Genomic DNA, 25,066 nt, shown 5'->3' on the forward strand with positions numbered 1-25,066 from the left:
CCAATCCTTTGCAAGATGTGTCTGCCCGCCTTGGCCTGGCCCAGCCTTTGCTTGTGATCGGCGAGATTCTGCAAGACCATTGCCACGAGTTTGCTTGTAGATCGCAGCGCTCACAGGATGCTTGATGGCTTTGCCGATGATTACGTACAGCACCTGCGTGTCCCCTGTGTTCAGGAGGAGATAAGGTGTCACGTATGCGATACCGTTGTTACGGGTTAAAGGTTTAGACGAGCCCAAGTTTGCCACTCTCGCTACTCGTGGGAACATATGAAGGGCTTGTTCCGACGTATGCTTTGTTTTCCCAACGGACATTTATACCCTGTTGTCATCCTGGACGATTAAACCGAGAATTTTGAAACGGGGGCATGGCAGGATGTCTTCGCCCTTTAGGAAACTTTTACGTTGCAACTGTGTGCGTTCTTCGGTTCTTCCTCCATGTGTGTGCGGGCGCTACAAAGCCGACGGAAGCCAATCCAGAGAGAAAATAAAATGGCGACTTGTTTGTTGTTCCTGTTCGACACGGTTTCTGCAACCCAGCAGTAGGTCTTTCATCAGAGCGGAGGCTGCGAGGTTTTCGGAGCGTAACCAAAGATGCGCGGCGTGCAGTCCAGCGGTCGCGAGTACGCTTCGTGAGCGGTGACGGGCCATGCAGTGCGCGGGGGCAAAGGGTGCGAAGCCGCCACCAGCAGGGGCGAAGATGTGGTGATTGGCCCGAGAAACTTTTTGAGTGCTTGTGGAGCGTCGTCGATCCCCTCGCTTTGTGGCCGCAGTCATGTTCTCGTACGCGTACCGAATACGGTGCCTGCAGAAGCTGCATTCGGAGGCGTTCATGGGGCTGAACGCGGTGTGCCTGCCGGACGGGCTGCCCCCCGGCGCCGTGTACCGCTCGAGCCTGCCCGCGACGCCCGTGTCGACGCCGATCCGCGAGAGCTGGATCTTCTCGGAGCAGCAGCTGCGCGATCGGCTCTGCAAGACCCCTTCCCCTAGAAAGTGTCGCTTCTTCGACCCTAGGCGCTCCGAGTCCGGCCTCAACAGCTTCGACCACGAGTGGCTGCTCGAGTCGGCTCGGCGGAAGATGGAGACCGCCATGGAAGACGACAAGTCCGACGAAACCAGTCCCGAGGACGCGGACAGCGTCAAGGAGAACGAGGCCTTCTACCAGAAGAAGCTCTTCGTCGGAAACATCAGCTACCGAGTGAGCAGCTTTGTTGACTTTTTTCTGTTTGTGTTTACGTTCGATTGATTGGAACCATGCCAGGATCGTTGTTGTGTCGTCTCGCCGGGTGGCGCTTTTTGCTAAATTTTTGCCCAAACGCTGTCGCCGATTTTCTATCATGACGAAACGAGTACCACAGGACACTGTTTTGTCTTGGGGGGACTCCTGTAGCGTCGAGGCACGTTGAGACGCCCGCCGTTACATGTGCGCGATAAGGAGCGGTCATCGATAATGCTCTTTGCGCCGCTCTTTTCACTTGCCCTCCTTTCGCTTTACGGCTCCCTTCCTGCTCATGCACGCGGCGATGTATTTATGGGCGAAGCGGCACGTCAACGCTGATGGACTGCGCGCTCTCTCCCCACGTTTTTGGTGACCTACATTGGCGTATGCATGCGAGCTTACGTAAGTGTCGAATGTTCGATGAATTCCCTTTTTTTTTTTCTTTATTTCTCTCCCGCATCCAGGTGACGAAACGGCAACTGCGCGATTTTCTTGGCAAGTTTGGGAAAGTTGTGGACTGCACCATTGTACAGGACCACATCAAGCGGTGGCCCAAAGGGTGATGACTCCACGCTTTTCTTTTCAACTCTGCAGGCGTTGCGTCAACGATGATGGGTTGGTCTTGGCAAGTGTGGCGAATATGCAGCAGGAGTCCGTCCTGATGCATGAATGATGATGAATTGGCATTGGAAAATGCAGTTTGAGTTTTAAGACAGAGACGTGACCGTAAAAAGGGCGCTGCAAATGTTACAAGTCACTCAAAAAAAAAAGAGGAAAGCATCTACAACGAAAAAAAAAAATTGCTTAGAACAGGACACATGAGCACTCTTTTCTTTATCCTTAGTGCACCAAGTAGCCCAAACAGCACATTTTATTGTGGCATTTACAACTCCCTTCAGCCCACTCATTGCACTGATTTGCCTTATAGGGCAGAGCTGTAGTTTCCTGCATTGATGTTAAGTCCAGCCTCAGCTGTACTTGGTGCCAACCACCGGCACTTTACCTTGCAGCCACCCAGAAAACATACGAATGCATTGCACCAAGAGACGTGCAAGCATAAAAATTGGCAATGAGCACAGCAAATTCACTGATCACTTGTATTGTCATACTTTCGTTGCTTTTGTCTAGGTTTCCTTTTTTATTATCCCTTTTATTCACCCTGTCTCCATATGGAGACGCGACTTTCTTCGTTGATTTTCTCGTGAAAACGAAGAGAGTTTATGCAGCAGAGCGGTGCACCTAATGTTTGACGCCTATGAAAGGGAAAGAGGTAGCACCAGTTGATGTCGAACAGTGTAACAGCCCTCATAAACTTCGTGTCAAAATAAACGCAAGCACATTTTATGGGAACTCCAGTGAGTTGCCATCCTAAGTTGTCTTTTACTGCGGCATGAATCATTTATAAAGGCTAAAAACACCTGTTTCACGGGAAATAAATATTATTTCACATGAAACAGGTGTGTGAAGTAGATATTATTTCACCTCGTAAATTTGCTCGGAGTGTTATTTTTTCAAGGGAAAAGCAGGATTGAGTCATGGTCTCCGTAAGAGGATGCGACGCCATTTGCATAATAACTATTCTAGAGGTGGAACCTTTTTTTCTTACCTCTAGACATGTGAAACTGCAAAATCGGCGAGTAAGAAATTTTTCTGTAGTGAATATAATATTTCGTGACTAAAAGTGTTATGGTAGCCTGCTGAGACAATTAGTGTATTATAAGTTGCATTCAAAAAGCCAGGAGCTGCCTTTATACTGCTTTTGACGCAGCAAGCCTTTTCTAGATATGAAGTTGAATCTTTAGAGCAGTGCATGATTTGGGTGTTGGTCACTAGACCAGGGCATGACCAGCAAGATAGCTGGTTGTTGCATGTCTTATCACAACCGACTGACCAAACTTGGCAAATAATGCTCTTATCAACTGAGATACAGGCAACATTGTGCATCAACTCAGTGAACCGTGTGGCTATCAATGCTATCGATGTTCTTGAGAATACTTGGAAGTAACTGCAGTGCAAACAGGGAACACACCCTTACACAGAGAAGAAGGAACACCAGGAGGGCTGATTGGCAATTGAAAATATATTGGAAAAAGGGCCACTTATATAAGTACAAGGAAACATGCATGTTTATTAAATGCTACGAAGTAATTAGAAAAGCATTGAGGAGAAGAAAGGGTGTCAAGTGACCTAACTACTGCAGGCAAATTGAACGCCCTTTGCCCAATAGGGCACAATTAGAGAGAAGGTAGCAATATAGAGGACTTCTTGTGCTGTCAACCAAAGCACAACCCTTGTCCCATGGGTGGCCTTATCTTATCCCTTCGTCTTTCTTCAGCATGTATGTAAGGCAAACGGAGAGAGATCTTTGAACATACGCGTAGAGGAACATTGGCCTTGGACCAGAGTCCTTGCTTACTCAGACCTTGCCGTACATGTCGTTTGTTTGACGAGGCGGTCACACTCCAAGGGCACCAATGCCAAAATCGTGGAAGGGCGCAAAATAAAAAAGGCATAGCGCAAAGTTGGCTGACTATCGGTTGGTGTGCTTGTTAGTGGAATCAGGAAATTAGGGGATAGTGATAATTTGCACCACCAAGTCACCAAGTAGTTCTTCCCGGTTTGTGGAGGACCTTGAAAACCCTAAGATTTGAAAAACTTGTTTTCAAGGCCTTGAAGGCTCTGGAATTTTTACAGACCCTTGGAAATTCTTGAATTTTCTTGAATTTTACTCTTCAATAAGCATAAAATCAACTTGAGGCTATGTAAAGACTGAGTCAATGTCTCTTGCTTGCTTCACCCTCTTTAGTGAATGAAAATTTGCATTTTGTGACACCAAAATTCTCATTTGTGTAACTCAACCATACAATTATGAAAAATTGTTGAAGGAAATGTTGCTGAAGCAATTGTTTCATTAAGAGAACTCACCTGAACAGAGGTCTCCTTGTTGAAACATTGGCTCCAACAACTTTGGAGTTTTTTGCAATGATTTGTCATGAATTCAAGCCTCCTTCCCGGCCACGGCAGCCACTTTTCTGATGGAGGCGAAAAGCAAAAACACCTGTGTGTACGGGATTTTGGCTCATGCTAAACATCCCCCTGGTGGTCAAAAGTAATCTGGAGCCCGCCATTACGGCGTGCCTGATAGCCTGCATTGTGTCAGCGCATTAAACCCTACAATCATCATCATCATCATTTAAGCCTCCATTTCCCCCTGAAAATCATGTGTATTTATATTTCCAAGAGACAGTGGGGTCTTTTAAAATTCACACACAAAGCTTTGAAGGTTCTTGAAAACCATTTTTTTTTTTTTTTTCATATCAACCAGCATGAACCGTGTCTTGCATGCTGGTTTGTTTTTCAAAACCTTCTTTTCGCAAACACATGCACACACAAACATGCATACACTTTGTACACAAATGGTCTTTCTTCCAGTGAATTTTCAATTACAAGCAGGGATTATGTTGTTCCCTCTCTGTGTATGTCTGTCCCCTCGTCTCGCCGTATTTACATGCCCTGATTTGCCTTGCTTTCCATTTTCACCATCTTTATGGGCCCGTGCTTGCTAACATTTTAACTAGTTACTGTATCATCGTGCTGAAATGAGGGCTTTTTCGTCTCTCATCACCGTGATAGGTTTGCAGTGTCACCTTCCAGTGGTTCAACACTGTGCATGAAGTCGCAAATGTTGAACCTGTGTTGTAACAAACAAGCCTGTCTTCTCCCGCACAATTAGCTAAAAGTTGGGCGGCTAGAATCAAAAGTCTCTTGCGACAGTCTCTCACGAACCAGAGGGGAGGGCTAATTCTGTCACCGTTTTTGTTATTTCCTTTGATTGCATTGTCTCTTGAAGCTCATTCCAATTTTGACTTGCACATTTGAGATGTCTGAATGACGCATTGTCCTTTCCTCGATAAACGCATCCCCAGTGTTGATGTGCCATGCTTGCTTGCCTTTAATTCACTCCCGCTGGATTTGTAGCTAATTCACATGTGCCCCTCCCATTGCAGGTATGGGTTTGTGACATTTTCCAAGGTCGAAGAGGCCGAAAAAGCCAGAAATACTCCCCCCGAACAGTTGGAGCTTGATGGCAGGCAAGTACCTCCTGCAGCAGAGGCATCTTGCTTTGCTGATAAGAGCCCTAGGAAACTGCCTTTCAGAGTTTATGACACTGCAAAAGTACCTGCGTATCTATATGTGCACGTACGTACGCGTGACTTGGCATGTGTATGTGCACATGCAGAAAGTTAGAAGCGTGACTTGGCATGTGTATGTGCACATGCAGAAAGTTAGAAACATTTCTGTATGTCATACATGAGAATGTATACATGAGTATTGTGGGTATGTGTACATGTGTATGGATAAGTTTGTACATACGGGTTAAGGGTACGCAACAACTTCCATAGTTTTGGTGATTGACTTGGCATTATCCTTTATTAAGTCACGAGCCTCTTAGTAAAGCTCACCTTAGCATCAGTTGAGTTCTACAGACATCACCTACCTAAACCTTGCCTCACATTCAACATTATCTCAGACTTGATTTAACCTTGACATGAAGCCCATGAATCAGTTTAACTCAAAATTCTCTTAGGTGTGATGCACTTCTTGAATGTTAATGGGCACCCTTTAAAGTGGCACCGTTCCATTAGTGGTAACCTTTTAATTGAACCAGAGCAAAAATTTTGGACAGAACTTTTAGGGCATCTAGCTGAGATTTTAAATCTTCAACTACATTATTTTATCAGGCAGTCTTTGCCAGTAAAAAAGCCAAGACTACACGTAGTGGTCATATGTATGCAGTTTGAAGTGAATGGTTCGTAATTTGGTGAGAAGTGCTGGTAAAATAGTGTCAGTTTTGGGATGCTAATGAAAGAAAGTGGGTATTTGTTTCAAGAATATGTTTGATCTTGTTGTGCACAATAAAAATTGCTAGAATGTATGGAGGCACCTAACAAAAAAAAAAAAAATAAAGCAAGGGCAGTCTAGCAGTCTACCTGTACCTCACTCAAACTTGAAAGCTGTGGTCAAAATCTCTGATCTGACCTCAACTTCATCTCGCAACGTGTGATTGAGGTCCACATGAGAGCTAAAGCTCATCAATGGCATCTACACGCTGTGTCCTTGTAGATGTTTCAAAAGTGGTCTTGCGTGTTCATCAACGTGCTCTTCCTCCTCCTCCCCCCCCCTCCCCCCCCCCCCCTTCCCCGTGCAGGCAGTTGCGGCTGCTTCCAGCCAACAAGACAAGGGTTTCCAAAATGCGACAGGATGCCAAGGCTGCAGCTCAGCGAAAAGCCCTTGCTGTGAGTTCACTGCACGCCCCCAAGGGGTCTGATTGTGCACTTGGCTTGTGAAACTCGCTCACGGTGAGGCATATTGAGACATACACTGCTCCCGAACATAACACCACGCTGTGTGGTGCCTTCATTGACTGGTGTCTTCTGGCAGCCTTTCTTTGTAATCTTGACAATGGTGCAAGAATACACTTGTGTGATGACACATTGTCAAGACCGTGTTGACGTGTTGTTTGGCAGGTGAGGTGTAGGTTGCAGCCTTAGCTGCTTACACCGACCTTGTATATAAGGGGTGTGCTGGCATGAGGAGGAGGAGGAAACTCTTTAGGATGATCCGGCGGAATGTGAGTACACAGGAGAAGGCGGTGTCGAAGCAGAGTGGCTCATTTGAGAGGCCTTGCAAATTGGGTCCGCAGCAGAAACGGTAGTGCCAAAGGGTATGCTGCAAACAAACCTATCTATATAGCATTCAGAAATGTAGATGGGTGGAGATGTTTGATAAAAAAACATGCAACGTTAACTGAAAACTCTACGAAATGCGAAAAATATGCACGCTCTTCCATGCAACGTCACCCTGTCCAAGGGTATGCTGAGAGTTAGAACTCAAACATTGCGTATTCCACTTCTGTGGTGAAATATGGGAGGCAGCTTTGACTAGCTTGTCACCTCTAGATCAACGTGGGCTGATTGAGAGGGCAGGGAACAAGCTGCTGCATTAGGGGCTTTGGATTTCGGGCTCCCCTATGCCCAAACTCCCACTCTTTCTTACTGAGCAAAGGTATTTATTTACTCTCTCTCTCTCTCTCTCTCTCGCACACACACGCACGTGCACGCACACACAAACAAAGAAACAAACCATAGTGTCACAAATAATTTCCCCTGCGAAGCTAACTGATACTAGATTGGCCTTATGCAGCTGCCAGCGCTATTCACTGTTGGTTCTTTGTGGGGTGCTCCGCCAATCGGAGTGTGTTTAGACGGTCGCTTGTATGCTGCCCAATGGGTATTTGCTTGGCGCCATGGGGTTTTTCGCTTGCAGAGTGAACTGGACGGTGACGAGGAGGAGGATGAGGAAGAGGAGATGGAGGCGGACGTGACCCCGGCGACCCCCCCGCCCTCCCCGCGCCGGTCGCTGGACCACGTGGACGATCTGCCGGACGACGCCCTGCTCATGGTGCTCGCCTGGCTGGACATCAAGTCACGCATACGCATCGAGAGGGGTGGGTGGCTACCCTGGCTGTCCATCTCTTGCTGGTGACCTCTAGTGTAGCGCTGGGATCAGCACAGCTGGGCTCAAGCGAGGAGGCTGATAACGTCAGAATAACTGTGAAATTTCATGAAGCTGTGTACAGTAGCTCTCAGGTTACAGAAGATCCAACAAGAGAGTGCACATGCGATCCTTCAGCGCAACTCTCACGATAGACTAAAAGGCCCGCGGAGGCGGACGGATATGTAGCATCAACACACAGCATCACTGGATGGTCCAGCTTGGCGGCGCATTCACACATACGGAACGACTAGCGGGCGCGACAGTGTGGAGAAAGCGAGGCGGCTCTTAGGACGCACACATCGAGACACCCTAGCTCTCAATCGCCCACAGTGCCTCCAAACGCCAAGGCACACTTCTTCGGCGCCCACTCTTGTCCCTTCCACATGTGTCGACCACACCGCACCGAAAAAAGCCTCCCTGGCACGTGGTACAACCTAAAACGGTGTGACCACAGTGCCAAACACAGGTTCCATTCCCTGCGGAGGTTCGCGGTCATCGAAGGGATTCATACGAAAGCATTTTCTTTCCCAAAGCATGTGCGGGCATTCCCCAGCCAAGGGGTGGAGCCTAAAGCCTGTCACGTGAGTGGGCTCTGTGGGCCAGAAAGATGGGATTTCTTCATCGTGTGAATCCCACTTTAGAGAAGCCGAAAGAAAAGTCCCCAAACACAGTAGGAGGCTGCGATTCATGGTTATTAAGGTTGTGACGAAACATTCTTTTACTATTTATCAACAGAATGTGGTATTTTTGTTTGTTATGAGTCAAAGTAAAAAAGTTGACAGACGCTTTACCTGTGTCAATCACCTGCTATGCGAAAGCAGTATGCATTCCTGCTTTGTGAGTGTTGTCTAACAGCACACTTTGGGCATGCATAGCACATAGCACTTAAAGGAGCCATGAAGACAAAATACAAGTTGGGTTTATTAGAAAGACTGCTTAGTTCCGATAACAAAGATACCAATATCATCGCGATCTTCGAACAAATAACGGAGATATTAAAAAAAACGTGTAAAGCAGTCGCGACCCCCTAGCCAATTTCCCGCAACTTTTCTATGACGTCACGGAACCTTGTTTGTGCGATTGGCGGCCGCCTAACTGAGCTGTCGCGACAACACATGACTGGACGTCTGTAATGGGGCCTCTAGTTCCGTTTGACTGCATCACTTGAATGCTAATGTGCAGTTAACGCACTGAAAATTGTTTTTTTGTTGGCCCGTATGACGTCATTCCTGCTCATAACACGTCACTGTGGCCAAAATTTGAAAGTTTTTATATAATTCTTGCTTTTTTTTTTCGTTAAAAAACATTTTTTGTGGCTGTAATGGAGCTGAGTGAGATACTGAATCCTAGTTCTTTCAAATTAAAGTTGTATTTTCTCTTCATGGCTCCTCTAAGTAGGCTTCAGAATACTCATATAGTCATCTGAGTACAGGCCCCCCCCCCCCCCAGTGTTTGCACTACTTAAACTGGAGTACTGTGTAGGTAAATTAATGGCTAATAATTACGGAGAAGTTAATTAATCAGGTACACAGAAACAGGCTATTTAATTAAAGTGGAATTCGGAATGCCACAGCTGAAATTCATTCTAGCTAGCTATAGTTTGCGACAGCTGTGGGCAAAATTTGGAAGCACAACATTGCTCCGAATTTCGCCAGCTCATTTTTATAATGCACCACTCAAGTACAACTTAAGACTTCAAATGCTACCAACAATTTGGTAGCAACTGTAGGAAGTTTGAAGCCGCACTAAGCAGGATGCAGTAGCATTGTTGGTTTGCATGCAGCGTTGTTTCGTTTTCCAACGTTTTTGGTCGGTGCAAAAATTTGTACTCGCGAACATTTTGTATCTATTATGTACTAAACTGTTTTTAACAACTTATTTTGTTGTAAATAAGTTGTTACCGTAAATAAACATGGTGCTGTCTGTGCTAAACCATGATTGGGGTAAATACGAAAGTTTCCGTAGGTTTCAAAAAGTGGACAGGTTCTCCTCTTAAGAAAAAGTTAAGCCTCGGTGCACATTCATACAGGTTTTCTCTACGTCCAGTGAAATTAATCACATGGTCCTGCTTATTTATCACACCTGTGTGTGTCAGTGGCGTTGCACATCTGCCACACTAGTTTTTTAGCTCTTGGTTTGGGCCACCGTCTTGGACAGAGGGGAGAATAAGCACGATTGTCGTCGAACGGTGTATTTCATGCTTCTCACTTTTGTGTACATGGGAGTGGAGGGCATGAAAAAGGGGGTACCGCAAACGCGTGACCGTGTGGACGTATGCTTTTCTTGTGGCGCCTGAACATGTGACACGCACATGACTAGGTTACGCCCGCGCACAAGGCGCGAATTCTCGTGCAAAGTGACAACTCGTTGCCCTGTCCGCCTCTTTCAGTGTGCCAGCGTTGGCGGAGGCTTGCACTCCGGCTCTGGAGGACCCAGGACAAGCTGTCTTTCTCGGGCATGTTCTCACTGAGCCAGGGAAAGCGTAAGGTTCCTCCATCCCTGTCTTTCGTTTTCTTTGAGGCCCCCAGAAATGCTTGTACTTTAGGTGGATGTTGATTTGAGCAGTGATGCATTGTTAACAGCTTAACATTGTTAACAACCTAAGGGTGTTGATTTGTAAGCGCAGGCAGCACTTATCCGACTTAATTTGGTTGTAACTAGTTAACGGATGACGTGTAAGGCTCCGAGTAGTACATCATTTAGTGTTACTGCTGCGTTAAAACCAAACTCAGCCCTTGTGGGGAGGCCTGAACTTTGAGGGGGGTTCCTGTGGAGTGCCTGGGAGTATGGCAAGCAGTAGCGAAGGTGCAGTTGATGCCCCCCCCCCCTACTGCCCCTGTCTGTGTGCAGCCCTGACTGTGAGCATCCTTCGTTCCCTCCTGGTCCGCTGCGGGGAGTCCCTGCGCAGCCTAGACCTGCCGTCTGCGTCGCATGCCCTCGACTACAAGGCAGCCGAGGCCATAAGTGAGTGTCTAGTGCTGTGTCATATAGTTCCCAGTGGGTGTTCTCTCGTGTCTTCTGCTTGGGCGTCTCAGTTTTTGGGGAATTTGCCCACTCTACATAGCAGGCTTATAAATGCACCGGGGCGTCAGCTATTCAGCAGGGGAACTGGTGATTTTCAGAGATGTTGACAAGTCTGTTAAAGGTGGAGAAGTTGTGTGACTGGGAACGTGCGCACTTGTCAGTTGGCGGATTTTTGTGCTTTTCTTATTAATCGATAGCAAAATCTGCTTACGCTTATGCATGGATGGGTGACTCAATTGAGTCACCTGCTGTGCAGTCTTTGGGCATTGAATGGGTTTGTAGTGGTGCAGTCTCTGGCCTTCACTTAATTCAGAGTGATGAAGTATTTATGCTTGCGTATGCATTGTAAACTCCCGTGCATTTAAAAAGGGTCTTGGGTCTTTTGTAAACACTGCAGTATTTGAGGTATTTTTATGAAAATTGAGAGATGTGGATGATAGTATGCTGATCAGATATGAGAAGTAATTTCAATTTTGCTTTTCCGCAGAACAAATAGCTTAATATTTAAATTTTTTTCTCACCAAAGTTTTGCCAGATTTTTAGAGAAAACTGCATTGTGGGTGCTTATAATATTTATCAGGGTGTCAAACCGGAACTGAACCGGTATTTTTGCTGGAACTGAACTTGAACCGTTATTTTTTATGCCAGCTGGACCCGAACCGGAACTGAACTGATAAAGAAAAAGAAACGACGGTTACTGGTTTAGGACGAAATGGTTTGACCATCCAATGTTGATAATGCACGGTTAATGTCATTTGGGGCTTTTTTTCTTTCACGCACCACCAACCATTCAAAACGCTCTAAACGCTCTCCTCGTGGTCACATATGTGGAAGGATGGTGCTCCATAATTGAATTTGTGTGGCTGCTGGTCGCGTGAGCAGTGTGCACGGCTGGGCAAAAGATATGTCATGCCTCTCAGCCAGTAGGAGACCAACTTTGGCCTGCCCTTGCTGGGACTGTGCAGGTGCAGTCAGGCCGCAAAGGTGCTGAATGCTCTGCGCACAGGAGAACGCTCACACCCTAAGCGTTTCACTTGTAGCATTTGTGACAATGAACACAGCAGCACAGCATAGGAAGAAAGAGATGCATACTTGCGCTCACTAGCAACCCTATGTTTTTATCTGTTCGGGGCATCAACTTTGTGCAAGCGAGACGGTGCTGTACCAGAAGGAGAGGAAAAATGCCAAAGGGGGGCCACAGGAGTAAATTTCTAAGACACGTGTCGATGCGAAATTTCTGCTGTCAATTCGAAGTTCGAGAGGTTGTATGTCAAGGAATTGAGAGGTGGGCCCAGACGTTGGAGTCCACTGGTTACCACTAGCGCCTCTGTACAGTCTCTTTGTACAGAAAATACTGCTCTTCACCGGTGGTTGGAAGGCCTTGTGTGTGTGCGTGCATACACATGTTTGCTTTATGTGGAAAAGTTTGGCTTGGGACACTAAATGCACCTTAGAGGCCAAACCCAACCTGGCATTACTTTGTAAAACTAGCCTTTGGTAACTTACACAACTTCTTTGTGGCCTCGGAGACGTTTTTTCACAAGAAAAGATAAGAAACAACAAATTTTCAAATTTTCTGCCATGGAACGTCTGCAGCGACATAATAGAGAGAATATTGTCACGAAGACAAGGACGATGCAGTTGTGTTGAATGAGAAACACGTTTATTGGAGCGAACTTGTGCTCCCCTAACAACTCAAAAGAATACAGAGGCGGCGAAGCAGCGGTCAACAAAGTGACTTGCACAGGCGAGTGTCGTCGAATCGAATGCCCCGGCGTCCGCACTGCAGGCTTTTTATCTTTTGGCGCGCGTGGTTCTCGAAACGTCGATTCGCATCGAGAACATAGTAGATCCAAGAAGATTATTCTGGGCTGTTCACGTTAGATCGGAATGCTCTCCCTATCACAACAGATAACACATGCGGCACAGAAAGAAAGAATGGAACACGCGCTTCCCTTGGCGCAGAGATAACACAGACCGGCGCAGCCGGGCGGTAAAAGCAAAACACAAATAAACAAACCCAATGTATGGTTCGCGGCATTACCCCCCCCTCTAAGAGTGCATCGACCCGATGCTAACATAAGCGACAGTCCGAACAAATGAAAATAAAAGTTCGTCATCGTCCGTAGAAAGGTTTTAAGCGAACCACGTGGACGACTTCAGGCCGCGTGCGTCGTCGTGATGTGCCGGAGTCACCATCGGGGATCACTTCGTAGGTAAGTTGGCCAACACGTCGTAGAATCTGGTAGGGTCCGAAATACCGTCGCAGGAGCTTCTCACTGAGTCCGCGTCGTCGGATGGGAGTCCAAACCCACACACGATCCCCTGGTTGGTACTCGGCGTCTCGGCGTCGGAGGTTGTAGCGGCCCGCATTCACCAGCTGCTGGTCGGTTATACGAACTCGAGCGAGCTGGCGGGCCTCCTCCGCACGTTGAAGATATCCGTGGACGTCGGCGTTGAGGTCGTCGTCTTCTACGTGCGGAAGCATGGCGTCGAGCATCGTAGTCGGCCTTCTACCGTAGACAAGCTGAACGGCGTCAGCTGTGTCGTCTCCTGGATAGCCGTGTTGTACGCAAACGTGACATACGGGAGCACTTCGTCCCAAGTCTTATGTTCAACGTCAACGTACATTGACAGCATATCTGCGATTGTCTTGTTCAGACGTTCTGTTAGTCCGTTCGTTTGGGGGTGGTACGCCGTCGTTCTTCGGTGATCCGTGTTGCTGTAGCGTAATACTCCTTGCATCAGCTCCGCAGTAAATGCCGTTCCGCGGTCTGTAATTAGGACTTCCGGGGCTCCATGTCGCAGCACAACTTGGCTTATAAAGAACTTCGCCACTTCTTGTGCAGTCCCCCTCGGAAGAGCGGCGGTCTCTGCGTAGCGCGTCATGTAGTCTGTCGCTACGACAATCCACTTGTTCTGTGATCGTGATGTAGGGAACGGGCCTAAAAGATCCATTCCATTCTGTTGAAATGGTCTCGATGGGACGGCGATCGGTTGCAGAAGTCCGGCGGGTCTTGTCGGCGGCGTTTTTCGTCGCTGGCAGTCACGGCAGCTCCGGACGTAGTGGGTGACGTCAGAGGTAAGGCCGGGCCAGTAGTACCTCGCCTTGATTTTTCCAATAGTGCGGGCTGTGCCCAGATGTCCGGAAGACGGGTCGTCGTGGCACGCTTCCAAAATTTCGTCACGAAGGTCCGCGGGGATGACGAGAAGGTAATTCGCTCTTGTTCCGGGGCTGAAATTCTTCTTCACAAGGACGGAGTTTCTCAGGCTGAATGCTGGTAAGCTGCGTTTGAAGGTCCTAGGAACGGCAACGTTGCATCCCTCGAGGTACTCGATTATGACGCGTAAGTCGGGGTCGGCACGCTGCTGGGCGGCTAGGTCGCTCTCCGTCACGATCCCGAAGAACGCGCTGTCTTCATCAGAGTCTTGTGGTGGTGGGTCGACGGGGGCGCGGGACAGGCAGTCGGCGTCGGAGTGTTTCCTGCCGGATTTATAAACGACTGTAACGTCGAACTCCTGCAGGCGCAAGCTCCACCGCCCAAGACGGCCAGAGGGGTCCTTCAAATTGGCGAGCCAACACAGCGCATGGTGGTCTGTTACAACCTTGAATGGCCTTCCGTACACGTATGGGCGAAATTTTGAAATCGCCCATATAATAGCCAGGCACTCTTTCTCAGAAGCAGAATAGTTTTTCTCCTCCTTCGACAGACCACGGCTAGAATAGGCGATTACCCTTTCGCAGCCGCTTTGCTTTTGGACAAGGACGGCACCCAAGCCTATATCACTGGCGTCCGTATGCATTTCCGTTTCGGCATTTCCGTCGAAATGAGCGAGCATGGGCGGGCTTTGCAGGCGTTTTTGCAGCTCGCCGAATGCTTTTTCTTGGTCGTTTTCCCAGCTGAAAGGGGTGCTATCTTTCGTCAAGCGCGTGAGTGGCTCTGCAATGCGTGCGAAGTTTGCGACGAAGCGCCGGTAGTATGCGCACAGCCCGAGAAATCTCCGCACGCCCTTTTTGTCTTTCGGCCTTGGGAAGTTCGCAATGGCTGAAGTTTTTGCCAGGTCAGGTAGGACTCCCGCGGCGTTGACGACGTGGCCCAAGAACTTGAGTTCCCCGTATGCGAAACGGCACTTTTCAGGCTTCAGCGTCAACCCCGACGTACGAATGGCCTCGAGTACAGACTCCAACCTTGCAAGGTGTTCGTCGAAAGTCCGGGCGAATACCACTACGTCGTCGAGGTATACGAGGCAGGTGTGCCACTTAAGGCCAGCTAGCACAGTGTCCATGACTCTTTGAAACGTCGCTGGTGCTGTGCACAGCCCAAACGGCATCACCTTGAACTCGTATAGGCCGTCTGGGGTTATAAATGCAGTCTTCTCTCGGTCTCTCTCGTCCACTTCAATTTGCCAGTAGCCGGTCTTCAGGTCCATCGATGAGAAGTACTTTGCGTGGCAGAGGTGGTCGAGGGCGTCGTCGATTCGGGGGAGGGGGTACACGTCCTTTTTCGTGATTTTGTTCAGTCGCCGGTAGTCAACGCAAAACCTTAATGTGCCGTCTTTTTTCTTTACGAGTACGACGGGCGCAGCCCAGGGGCTTTTCGATGGCTGTATAATGTCATCGCTCAGCATGTCGTCGACTTGAGTCCGGATGGCTTCCCGTTCGTGTGAAGAGACGCGGTATGGTGACTGTCGGGTAGGTCGGGCTCCATCTTCGGTTATTATTCGGTGCTTCGCTAGAGGGGTCTGACGTAGTTTTGCGCTCGACGAAAAACATTCGCTATAGCGACGCAGTAAAACCCTATAATTTTTTCCGTTGTTCTTGCGGTAGCGCCGGATTCACGTCGAATGGCTGCGGGAGCTTAAATGTTTCTACGGGTGTGCGTTCAAAGTCGGCGACTGCGATCACATCACTTGCTTCTTGCGTTTCTTCGAGGAACGCAATTGCAGCTCCCTTGTTTAAATGCTGGTACTCTTCGGTGAAATTAGTGACCAAAACGTGAGATTGGCGTTGCTTAAAGTGCGCAATGCCTCTTGCGACGGAGACACCGCGGTCGAGAAGCAACCTTCGATCACTCTCTACGATAGCGTCGATGTCAGAAGCAGCATCCTCACAGTAGACGGCGATCATCAAGCTTGCGCGGGGTGGCAGGGTGATGTGATCGTCGGCGATCCTGACAGCAGCACGGTGATCGGGGTTCGGCTGCGGCGTTGTGGAGTGATTGGAGGAAAATGTTATCGACTTGGTCTGCAGATCAATTATTGCGCCGTTGTCCGTCAAAAAGTCCATTCCGAGAATCACGTCGCGGGAGCAGTTAGGCAGAACGACGAACGCCGCAGGGTACGTTGTGCCGTCTATGGTGACGCGCGATGTGCACGTTCCACTTGGCGTCACGAGGTGGCCTCCTGCTGTGCGTATGTGCGGACCGTCCCATCTGGTCATAACTTTCTTCAGTTTAGACGCAAATGGTCCGCTCATTACCGAATAGTCAGCTCCCGTGTCTACGAGGGCGACTACGTCAAAGCCGTCGATGGACACCTTGACGTCAGATGCAGTCGTCCTCGAGTTCCGGGTTCGTCGGGGCGTCGTATCTCTGCTTGTACGTGTTGATGGTCGGGCACTGTGCATCGTCGTTGTCATCGTCTTCTCAACGGACGTGTCGGTCAGGTCGGGTACGCGTCGCGCCGTGTAGCTGTCGTCGTGTTCGGGAGTCTCGTCAGGGTTAGGTCGGGTCGTCGGGGTGAGGGCATGTCGTGAATCACTGTCTTCAGCGCGTCCTTGCGTCGTTGGAGGGTTTCTAGTTTTTCGCCGTAGAGCAACTTCACCTCCAGAAGTTGCCGCCTTTAGTTTCCCCTGCGTGGGCTGGGGGACCTTCCACGGACGAAGTCAGCGTTGCTACGGCGGTTCGGCGATTGGTAGGGGTAGGGCGACGGCGAACGGTTGAAACGCGCTGGGCCACGGCTGGTTTCAGATAGATACTCGTCGATCTCACGTGTTCGTTGGCCAGGGAGAGGGCGAGGTGCGTCGACGGGGAAACCACGCAGTCCGAGTCTTTTGTATGGGCAGCGACGGTAAATGTGGTCGGCCTCTCCGCAGTGGTAGCACAGAGGACGGTTATCGGGAGTTCGCCATACGTCCGTCTTCCTCGGCGTCTGGTTTCGGGCTACCGGGGGTCGGGCGGGTGACAGTGGGCGGCGGTACGGCGGGGCCTCTTGACGGCGTGTTGGAGCAGGGCGGGGTCGACGAACAGCCGCGGAGTATGTCATAGCTTGTGGCTCTCGGGGTACCTCGGATGGCGTAGAAGTTCCCAACGCTTGTTGCACTTCTTCTCTAATCACGTCGGTGAGGGAAGCGACTTGGGGCTGCGGCGGCGTTGGGAGAAGTTTCCGCAGCTCCTCTCTCACTATTGCGCGGATAGTCTCGCGTAGGCTGTCGGCCGGGATCCGCGTGCTGCCAAAGTCGTTCGCATTGGCCGCGCCAACAAAGTTGCGGTCATACTGCTTAGCACGCATTTTGAGGGCTTTCTCAATGGTGCTGGCTTCGTTCACGAATTCGGCGACGGTTTTGGGCGGATTTCGGACAAGTCCAGGAAACAGTTCCTCCTTCACTCCGCGCATTAAGAAGCGCAACTTCTTTTCTTCCGTCATTTCGGGGTCCGCGCGGCGAAATAGCTGCTTCATCTCCTCAACGAAGATCACGACACCTTCGTTGGGGTGTTGCGTGCGCGTTTCCAACAAAAGGGCGGCTCTTTCTAGTGAAGGTCTTAGTAAACTCGCTTTTGAACTGAGCCCAGTTTGTCAAGGAGCTCTCGTGGTTCTCGAACCAAGTGCGAGCCGAATCTTCCAAGTAAAAGAAAACGTGCCGGAACGTTTCTGCGTCGTCCCACCTGTTGAATTTCCGGACGCGCTCCAGTTTCTCCAACCATTCTTCTGGGTCTTCTGCGGGGGCTCCTCGGAACGATGGCGGTTCCCGGGGCTGCTGCAGGACGATTGGCGACGTTGTTTCTTGCACCATGGTGTTGGTTGCAGCGTTCCTTTTCTTGGGCCCTTCTGGCATCAAACCGAACTCGGGCGGTAAATCTTGCAGGCGGGGGCTGGCTCTTGTTGGACTGGCTTGGCGGCTTTTCGAGGTTGTAGTCGGCACGAAGGGTGCGTACCCAGCACCTCCACCAGATGTCACGAAGACAAGGACGATGCAGTTGTGTTGAATGAGAAACACGTTTGTTGGAGCGAACTTGTGCTCCCCTAACAACTCAAAAGAATACAGAGGCGGCGAAGCAGCGGTCAACAAAGTGACTTGCACAGGCGAGTGTCGTCGAATCGAATGCCCCGGCGTCCGCACTGCAGGCTTTTTATCTTTTGGCGCGCGTGGTTCTCGAAACGTCGATTCGCATCGAGAACATAGTAGATCCAAGAAGATTATTCTGGGCTGTTCACGTTAGATCGGAATGCTCTCCCTATCACAACAGATAACACATGCGGCACAGAAAGAAAAAATGGAACACGCGCTTCCCTTGGCGCAGAGATAACACAGACCGGCGCAGCCGGGCGGTAAAAGCAAAACACAAATAAACAAACCCAATGTATGGTTCGCGGCAATATCTAAAGTAGATTTACCAGTGTCGTGCCTTCTTGTCAGCATTGAAGGGGTGCGATGAAACAGAACAAGATGCACCAGTAAATGTCTCTTGGCAGTGGCTTTATGTAGTCTCTAGGATGACATAAGGGCTGGGCGAGAAAAATGGATGGTACATTTTCTTTAATAATGGCCTAATCATTTAAGGTTGACTTTAAAATTGCATCACTTTTATTATAAAAAAGTAGTACGTATTCTGAATTTAAAAAAAATTAATTTCCATGGTGGTTTTAGGCTGTAAAACATTTTTTCCCACTTCACTAATAATACAGCTCCTTGAACCTGTTCACAAACCTGTTCAGGTGCTCCTGAACTGGTTCACGAACCGGTTTGGTGCATGATTTAGGTAGTCAAAACTGGAACTGAACCGGAATGAAATTTATCTGTAACCGAACCGCTATTTTTTTCGGTTCAACACCGTGATATGTATGCAACCTTTGTCTAGAAGAAAGAAGTGCCGAACCAGATACCAGTGGTTATAAAATTGCTTAATTGCAATCTCCAAAGCAAAAGGTATGACCCTTTGAATGAAAGGGCCTACGGTTCCTTGTCAGAAATCTTGACCACAGCTCTGTAAACATTCCTGCATCAGCTGCTGCCCTGCCAGCTGTCAGACATTGGCCTTTCGAGAAATCTCTCAGATTACCGTACTCGTGAAAGTCGCAGTATTTGAAAATGTGGCAGACATGCTACAAGGTCCACTGCGGTGTGCGTTCGTCACGATGGCTGCCACCCTCTCTGTGGCGTTGTCTGCCACAAAAGCGTACACCACCATCGTTAAAAAGAAAAGTTCCATGAGAGCCAAAGACTGTTCCTTTGCCAGATGTGTGCCACAAGCCGTAGGCAAATAGTGTGCAAATGAAAGGGGGACGGAGGTTCCCCCTTTCGATTCCCAGCCGTGGCAGCCGCTTTTCTGATGGAGGCGAAAAAGCAAGAACGCCCGTGTGTATAAGATTTCGGCGCTTGTTAAAGATCCCCAGGTGGTCAAAATTAATTCGGAGCCCTCCTACAATAAAAATATTTAAAGAAAATGAAAGGGGGCGGAGCAAGCAGACCCTTGCTTGCCAGTAGGTGCGAGTGCTGTAGGTACTGTCCGCTTTGTTACCACCCTGGCGGCTTGACCGGTGTCAAGAGGGGGGCAGTTTAGATCTTACCGTTCAGCAAGCCGCAGACTTTCTGATACTGAGACAGACAGCTCCTGGCTGACGCGTATGCGTGCACTTTGTGCGTACAGGCATGCTGTGCCCCAACCTGGAGTACCTGGATGCGTCCGGTGTGCAGCTGACCAATGTGTCCGTCCAGCAGCTCGCCCAGAAGTGCCCCAAGCTCAAGGTCAGAGGCCCCCTCTTCTTTGCCCAGTTTTGCACGTTGAGTGCTGCCGAGTTTAACCCTTTCTGTATTGTGAAAAAAAAAGAAAGAAAAATGTACCAAATTTACTGAAAAATGTTTTTCGCTCAATTAGTAGAGCGTTTTTTTTTCTTCTGAATAACTCGGCACCATTATTTCAATAAAAGAATGTTCCTTTATTTATTTGACGGTGTAAAAAAGATTGCTCTAAGATGGCTTTACACGGTACCATTATTTCGATGAAGTAATGTTCCTTTATTACTTTAACTGGATAGAAAAGATTTCTCAAAGATGGCTTCACCGCATGGTACCAGTGTCTTGCAAAAAAGGGCCGTCAGGGCTCTAAAATGACCGATGACGAGTATAGCCGCCAGAAAGACGAGTATAGTCGCCAGACTACACTCGTTATCGCTCATGACGAATATACTCGTCGTCGATGATGAGTATAGTTGTCACGAGCGATGACGAGTGTAGTCTGGTGACTATACTCGTCATTTTGGTACAAAGTCTTATGATGACTATACTCGTCAACGGGAGCGAAAGGGTTAAACGGAAGTTTTTGAGGGGTAAAGTACCTTAGGGGTCGGGCTGTCGGCATCTCCTGTCGCTTGACGACTGGAAACGTTGACATCTCCTGTCGTCAAGTTATCAAATGATGATAAAAAAAACAAGTGTATCAATAGTAAAACTGGTTCACAATAACCTAACATGATAAACGACTTGCTAAACATGACTAACATAATGAATAAACTAACATATTTCAGGGTAGCTTGACTGCGGTAACGAGAGCGCTTGTTTTAGCGTGGACGAGCATAGCTCGTCTTCGGTGGGGGCAGTGTGCGCGAGCTCAGCTAGTCTACGGCAGGCAAAGGGCTAAAACTGAGCAGGAGGAGGTGGTGTTGCCCACACTGTCCAGATTCGCGCAGCCAGGAGAAGTGGGAAAAGTTCAAGGCACGTTAGCTAACCGTGTCTGTTGACGATTAAACATGCTGGGGAGCGGGTGTCCTTGCACTGCGGTGTTTTGTGCAAACAGGTTGGAACCTTTTCTTTCTGGCATCACCTACACTTGATACAACTATGGAGGGAGAAATTTCCGACGGTTCATTTTATTGGCGGGAACTGAAGCTAATGAGACCTGCGTAAGCTGTTCTTACCGGCCCCTGCCACAAAGAGAAGAGGCCAAGGAGGCTCAGATGTGACTAGAGAGAAAGAGTAACACTGGGTTTGACTTATTGCAATTTAGTCGCACCATGTCCTGCAGTTCCTTTGTCCAGTTTTTCTTGATGTCTGTTCTTCAGTTGGGAGTGACGAGTTAGCTAAAGGGCTTTTTTGTACACTAAACTTACCTGTGTGGCGTCTTTGAACTGGCCTGTCTTGACAGGTGTGATTGGTGCTCGCAGCGAAGTTGGGTTCCATGTTGGTGGAGCACCCTTCCTTCTTTTACGCTACATGTCCGGGGCTCCCTTATTAACAGATTTGTGAGACGGGCAAAGAGCTGCTGGCGTGCTGTCTCCCCCGTTTAGGTCTCTCCCAACTCACAATGTCTTCCTTCCAGACGGTCTTGCTGAGTAGGTGCAGTGACGTGGGGGAGAAAGGGTGAGTCTGATTCACCAAGCATACTTTTTCTTTTTCGTTTTTTTTTTTTGTTATTGTCAGTGCATGAGCATCCGCTAGAGCTTAAAGGGGCACTGACACAAAAATTTTGCATCTTGTTTTTTTTTGTTGCGATAAGTAGCTAGTGACCTACTTATAACCTGTAGATACCTCATTTGCTTCAGCGTGCGACGGTTGTTTAATTAGAGGCATTTTCAATGCGGCCAGTCGCAGTTTCGGTTTCAGCGAGTGCCGCGAAACGATGGATTTTGTGGATTTTGTGTGAACAAAGCTGGCCACGTGACCGTCGGAGGGATATCACAGAGCAGAGCCGCCGTAGCACTGTCGAATACGCATCGACGGCAGTTTCTGCGAATGCCCCCACGTACTGATCTCGTGAGGCGCTTAATTAAAAAGCGACCGTGGATGTGACGCAGGCGCTGCGAGTGCAAATGCTACCACGGCTAAAGAACGATGTGCGACGCTCAAGACAGTGGGTGGCAAGACGCGCGCTGGGAGCAGCCAGCCGGTCTGCCTACAGGTCCGCCAACAGATGTGTTCGGCTTAGCACTGCGGCGGATATTCGAGTGCCGCTCTCGTAAGCAGTGCAGATGACAATTTTTAATGCAACCCGCCATCGCATCATTATAACTCCTTTCTCATGTAAGCCACCATGGTCGGGACTTGGGGACAATTTCGGGCAGCGGTAACAAGCTATCACTTGAGCTACCTGCGCCGGCCTGGGCCACTTCGCGGCCGTGGCCGCCACCTGCACAGCGACCGTGTGGCTAGCTCAGTGGGCTTTTCGTGCCTCCGGCGCGTTTTCGCATCCAATGGTAATAAATAGCAATAAAAACAGTCCCTGGAATCGCCGTAGAACTTTGGTCGCAGCCAGCTGCCCGATTAGCTGACGAAATCACGGCGCCTCCGCTGCCAACAATCGGGTCGTTCGTTCTCGAGAGCAGAAGCTCCGCCCTCTGGCCCTCCGATTTGGAGCGGCGAGCCGGGCGAGCCGGCGAAAAACGGCGGCAGTGCGGAAGCGGCAAACACAAACTCGTGACGTGTTTGGGTGTTGTTTATTTACACCATATCCTCGGGATGTCGATTGCGCGTGGTCCTCTGCTGGCTGCTCGGTTGCGTTTCGCACACTTTAAAATTGATTTTAAATATGTTCTAGGCTGTATTCACCGCAGATATTTTGCAGATGATGTATATGTGTTCCCACCAATCTATCTCCGAAGTTATCTCGCCTTCAAAATTTTGTGTCAGTGCCCCTTTAAGGGAGCGAAAATGTTTGTTGTTACAGTTATGACAATGAAAATAGGAGGACACATGTAGTTTTTTATTCTGATTGTAGATATAAAGTTTGTTTTGGTGTAAAACAACTACATTCAAATTTATTTGCATTTTTATATTTGATTTCTCGACAGCTTTTGCAACAAAAAAAAACTGCTGGAGTGATGCAACTGAACAAAGTACCAGTGAACTGTGCACAAATCAAGGAGTGCACTAAGACTATCATCATTCGATCTGGTCTGTAGCAAAGTTACAAACATTTGAAGTGTGGGCTTGGAAGGTGGGAACCAGAAAAACCAGTTTTGCCTTCCAAGCCTGAACTTCAAACGGTTGTAACTTCTGCTACAGACAAGATAGAATGATTCTGTTAGTCTTATTGCGCTCCTTGATTTGTGCACAGTTCGAATGTATCCGAATAAATTTGAATGTATTCGTTTTACATGAAAACAAATTTTATATCTAGAATCAGAATGAAAAACTACATGTGTCCTCCTATTTTCATTGTCATAACTGTAAAAATAAAGTTTTGGATCAAAGACCCATGTGCCCCCTTAAAGGGGCCATAAAGATTAAAGACAAAATACAGCTTGTTCAGTTGGAGAGAACCAGCCTTTGGTAAACTTCTCAGCTCAATTTCATTCCCAAAAGACGTTTTCTTGACTGACAAAAAACCAAGAATTATTGAAAAACATGCCAACCTTGCGTTACGTTAACATAATATTATAGGCAACAGTAACCTGTATGGGCCAGCACTAAAAGCGTAGCGATAGTGTGTTAACTGCTTGTTAGTACTCAAGTGACACAACTGGGCAGAACTAGAGGCCCCTCTACAATTGCCCATTTAGTACATTTCTTGGCGGTGGCTTAGGTTAGAAGCTGCCAATTGCACCAACAGGGTTCTGTGGTGTCGTAGAGAAATCTTTAGAAAGTGGCTGGGTAGTCAGCACTGCTTCGCCTGTTGCTCTTTGATATCTCTGTTTTTTTTTTTTTTTTTTTCGAAGTTGGTGATGCAATTGGCACCGTGGTTATTGGGACGGATCAGTCTTCTTGGATGTGCCGAACTCGTATTTGGTCTTGGGGGGGCCCCCTTCAAGACTGACGGGCTCCTCTGCTCCCTCTCCCCCCAATGGCCCTATACTAGGCTGTGGTGGCTGCTGCACCTGTGCAAGTACCTGGAGCACTTGGACCTGACGGACATGCACAAGCTGTCGGGCCAGTGCTTCCACATGGCCGGCGTGCGGCTCCGCCGACTCGTGCTCTGCGGCTGCTCAGGCGTGGGGGCCTCGGGCTTCGCCAAGATCGCCACCAAGTGCTGCTTCCTGTCCGAGCTCACGCTCACGGGCTGCTTCCAGCTCACGGACAGCGACCTTGCCCTGCTCTGCCAGGTACGTAGTGAACAGTATCTCCCTGTCGTAGTAAAAGACACTGTCAGCACTGTTCTTTGAGACATTAAACCAATACCAACTTGCCAAAAGGTCGATGCCCCACATTTATCGCTGCTTATTCGGATCGTTCAATTTCTGCTTCATTCGAATGCTTGTTGAGACTACTCAGCCCTTTTCATTAGCTTTGGCCTCTGCTAATGAGATCGTGCTCATGTTGTTACTGGTGGTGGAGTCTTTGGCACAAGCACAGGTCTTCTGCTTGTCCCATTCACTCGGGTGTTCTTTGGAAAGGAGCGAAGCAGTAAACTATTCTTGGATACAAGTTAATAAGAATGGCAGTAGTGCAAGAAGAAATGGACCAAGGCGACAACAGGCTCAGGCGCACCTTGAACGGAGATTGCGTGTAATGTGACACCATCTGGCTTTTCTCACATTTGTCATCGCTGCAGTACTTTTTTTTAAGCAGATAAAGTCAGACAAATCACGGAAATGACTTGAGTCGCATTCAAAATACTCTTTGTAACGTGCTCTTTGCATTTCGCAGAGGAACAGCTGGGTGCGGTGATGAGGCACTGAGGCAACTTCCTTATGTCGTTCTTAACTTATACTCGTGTACAGTAGGCAGTGTGCTTACTGCAAGGCCGTACACTGTGGCAAGACTTCCTGTGTTTGTAATTTATTTATCTGTGAAGAATTTTATCGTTACACGGACGTTGCAAAAATGCAGGATGTGCAAAAATGTAAGCGTCTGCCTCCGAGCAAAGGTGAGCGTAGGTTGTTTAAAAAAGAAAAAAGAATTGTGTGGGATTTCAGGCAAAGCGCAGTAAGAAACAAATGGAATTTGGTGGAAGCACGTGAAGGTCAAGACCAGTATTCCTTTTGAAAAAATTGGGGTACGCACCGTGCTTATGACTGGAATTTTCGTAGCAGCGTTGGGGAAATGTGGCTGTCATTGTACAACAATAGCCATTGGTGGAAGCCTTGACGAGACACTCAGACTTTGCTGTAACTTAT

At 48.5% G+C, this 25,066-nt stretch overlaps 1 protein-coding gene across 1 annotated transcript in view; it reads left to right on the forward strand.

Annotated features, from left to right (window-relative positions):
- The first annotated feature begins 423 nt into the window (after positions 1-423).
- The window catches only part of LOC144146149 (putative RNA-binding protein EEED8.10), a 44,780-nt gene continuing 20,137 nt past the window's right edge, over positions 424-25,066 (forward strand). The window contains exons 1-10 of the mRNA XM_077678113.1: positions 424-1,195; positions 1,681-1,775; positions 5,224-5,311; positions 6,430-6,513; positions 7,544-7,724; positions 10,164-10,256; positions 10,625-10,738; positions 19,666-19,763; positions 21,334-21,374; positions 23,809-24,052. Of these exons, the coding sequence (XP_077534239.1) occupies positions 773-1,195; positions 1,681-1,775; positions 5,224-5,311; positions 6,430-6,513; positions 7,544-7,724; positions 10,164-10,256; positions 10,625-10,738; positions 19,666-19,763; positions 21,334-21,374; positions 23,809-24,052 (1,461 nt within the window). The 5' untranslated portion in view covers positions 424-772. The remainder of the gene's footprint in view (positions 1,196-1,680; positions 1,776-5,223; positions 5,312-6,429; positions 6,514-7,543; positions 7,725-10,163; positions 10,257-10,624; positions 10,739-19,665; positions 19,764-21,333; positions 21,375-23,808; positions 24,053-25,066) is intronic.

Source organism: Haemaphysalis longicornis, unplaced genomic scaffold (assembly GCF_048455015.1).
Source record: "Haemaphysalis longicornis isolate Haplotype H1 unplaced genomic scaffold, Haemaphysalis longicornis Haplotype H1 scaffold_7, whole genome shotgun sequence".
Classification (NCBI taxonomy): domain Eukaryota; kingdom Metazoa; phylum Arthropoda; class Arachnida; order Ixodida; family Ixodidae; genus Haemaphysalis; species Haemaphysalis longicornis.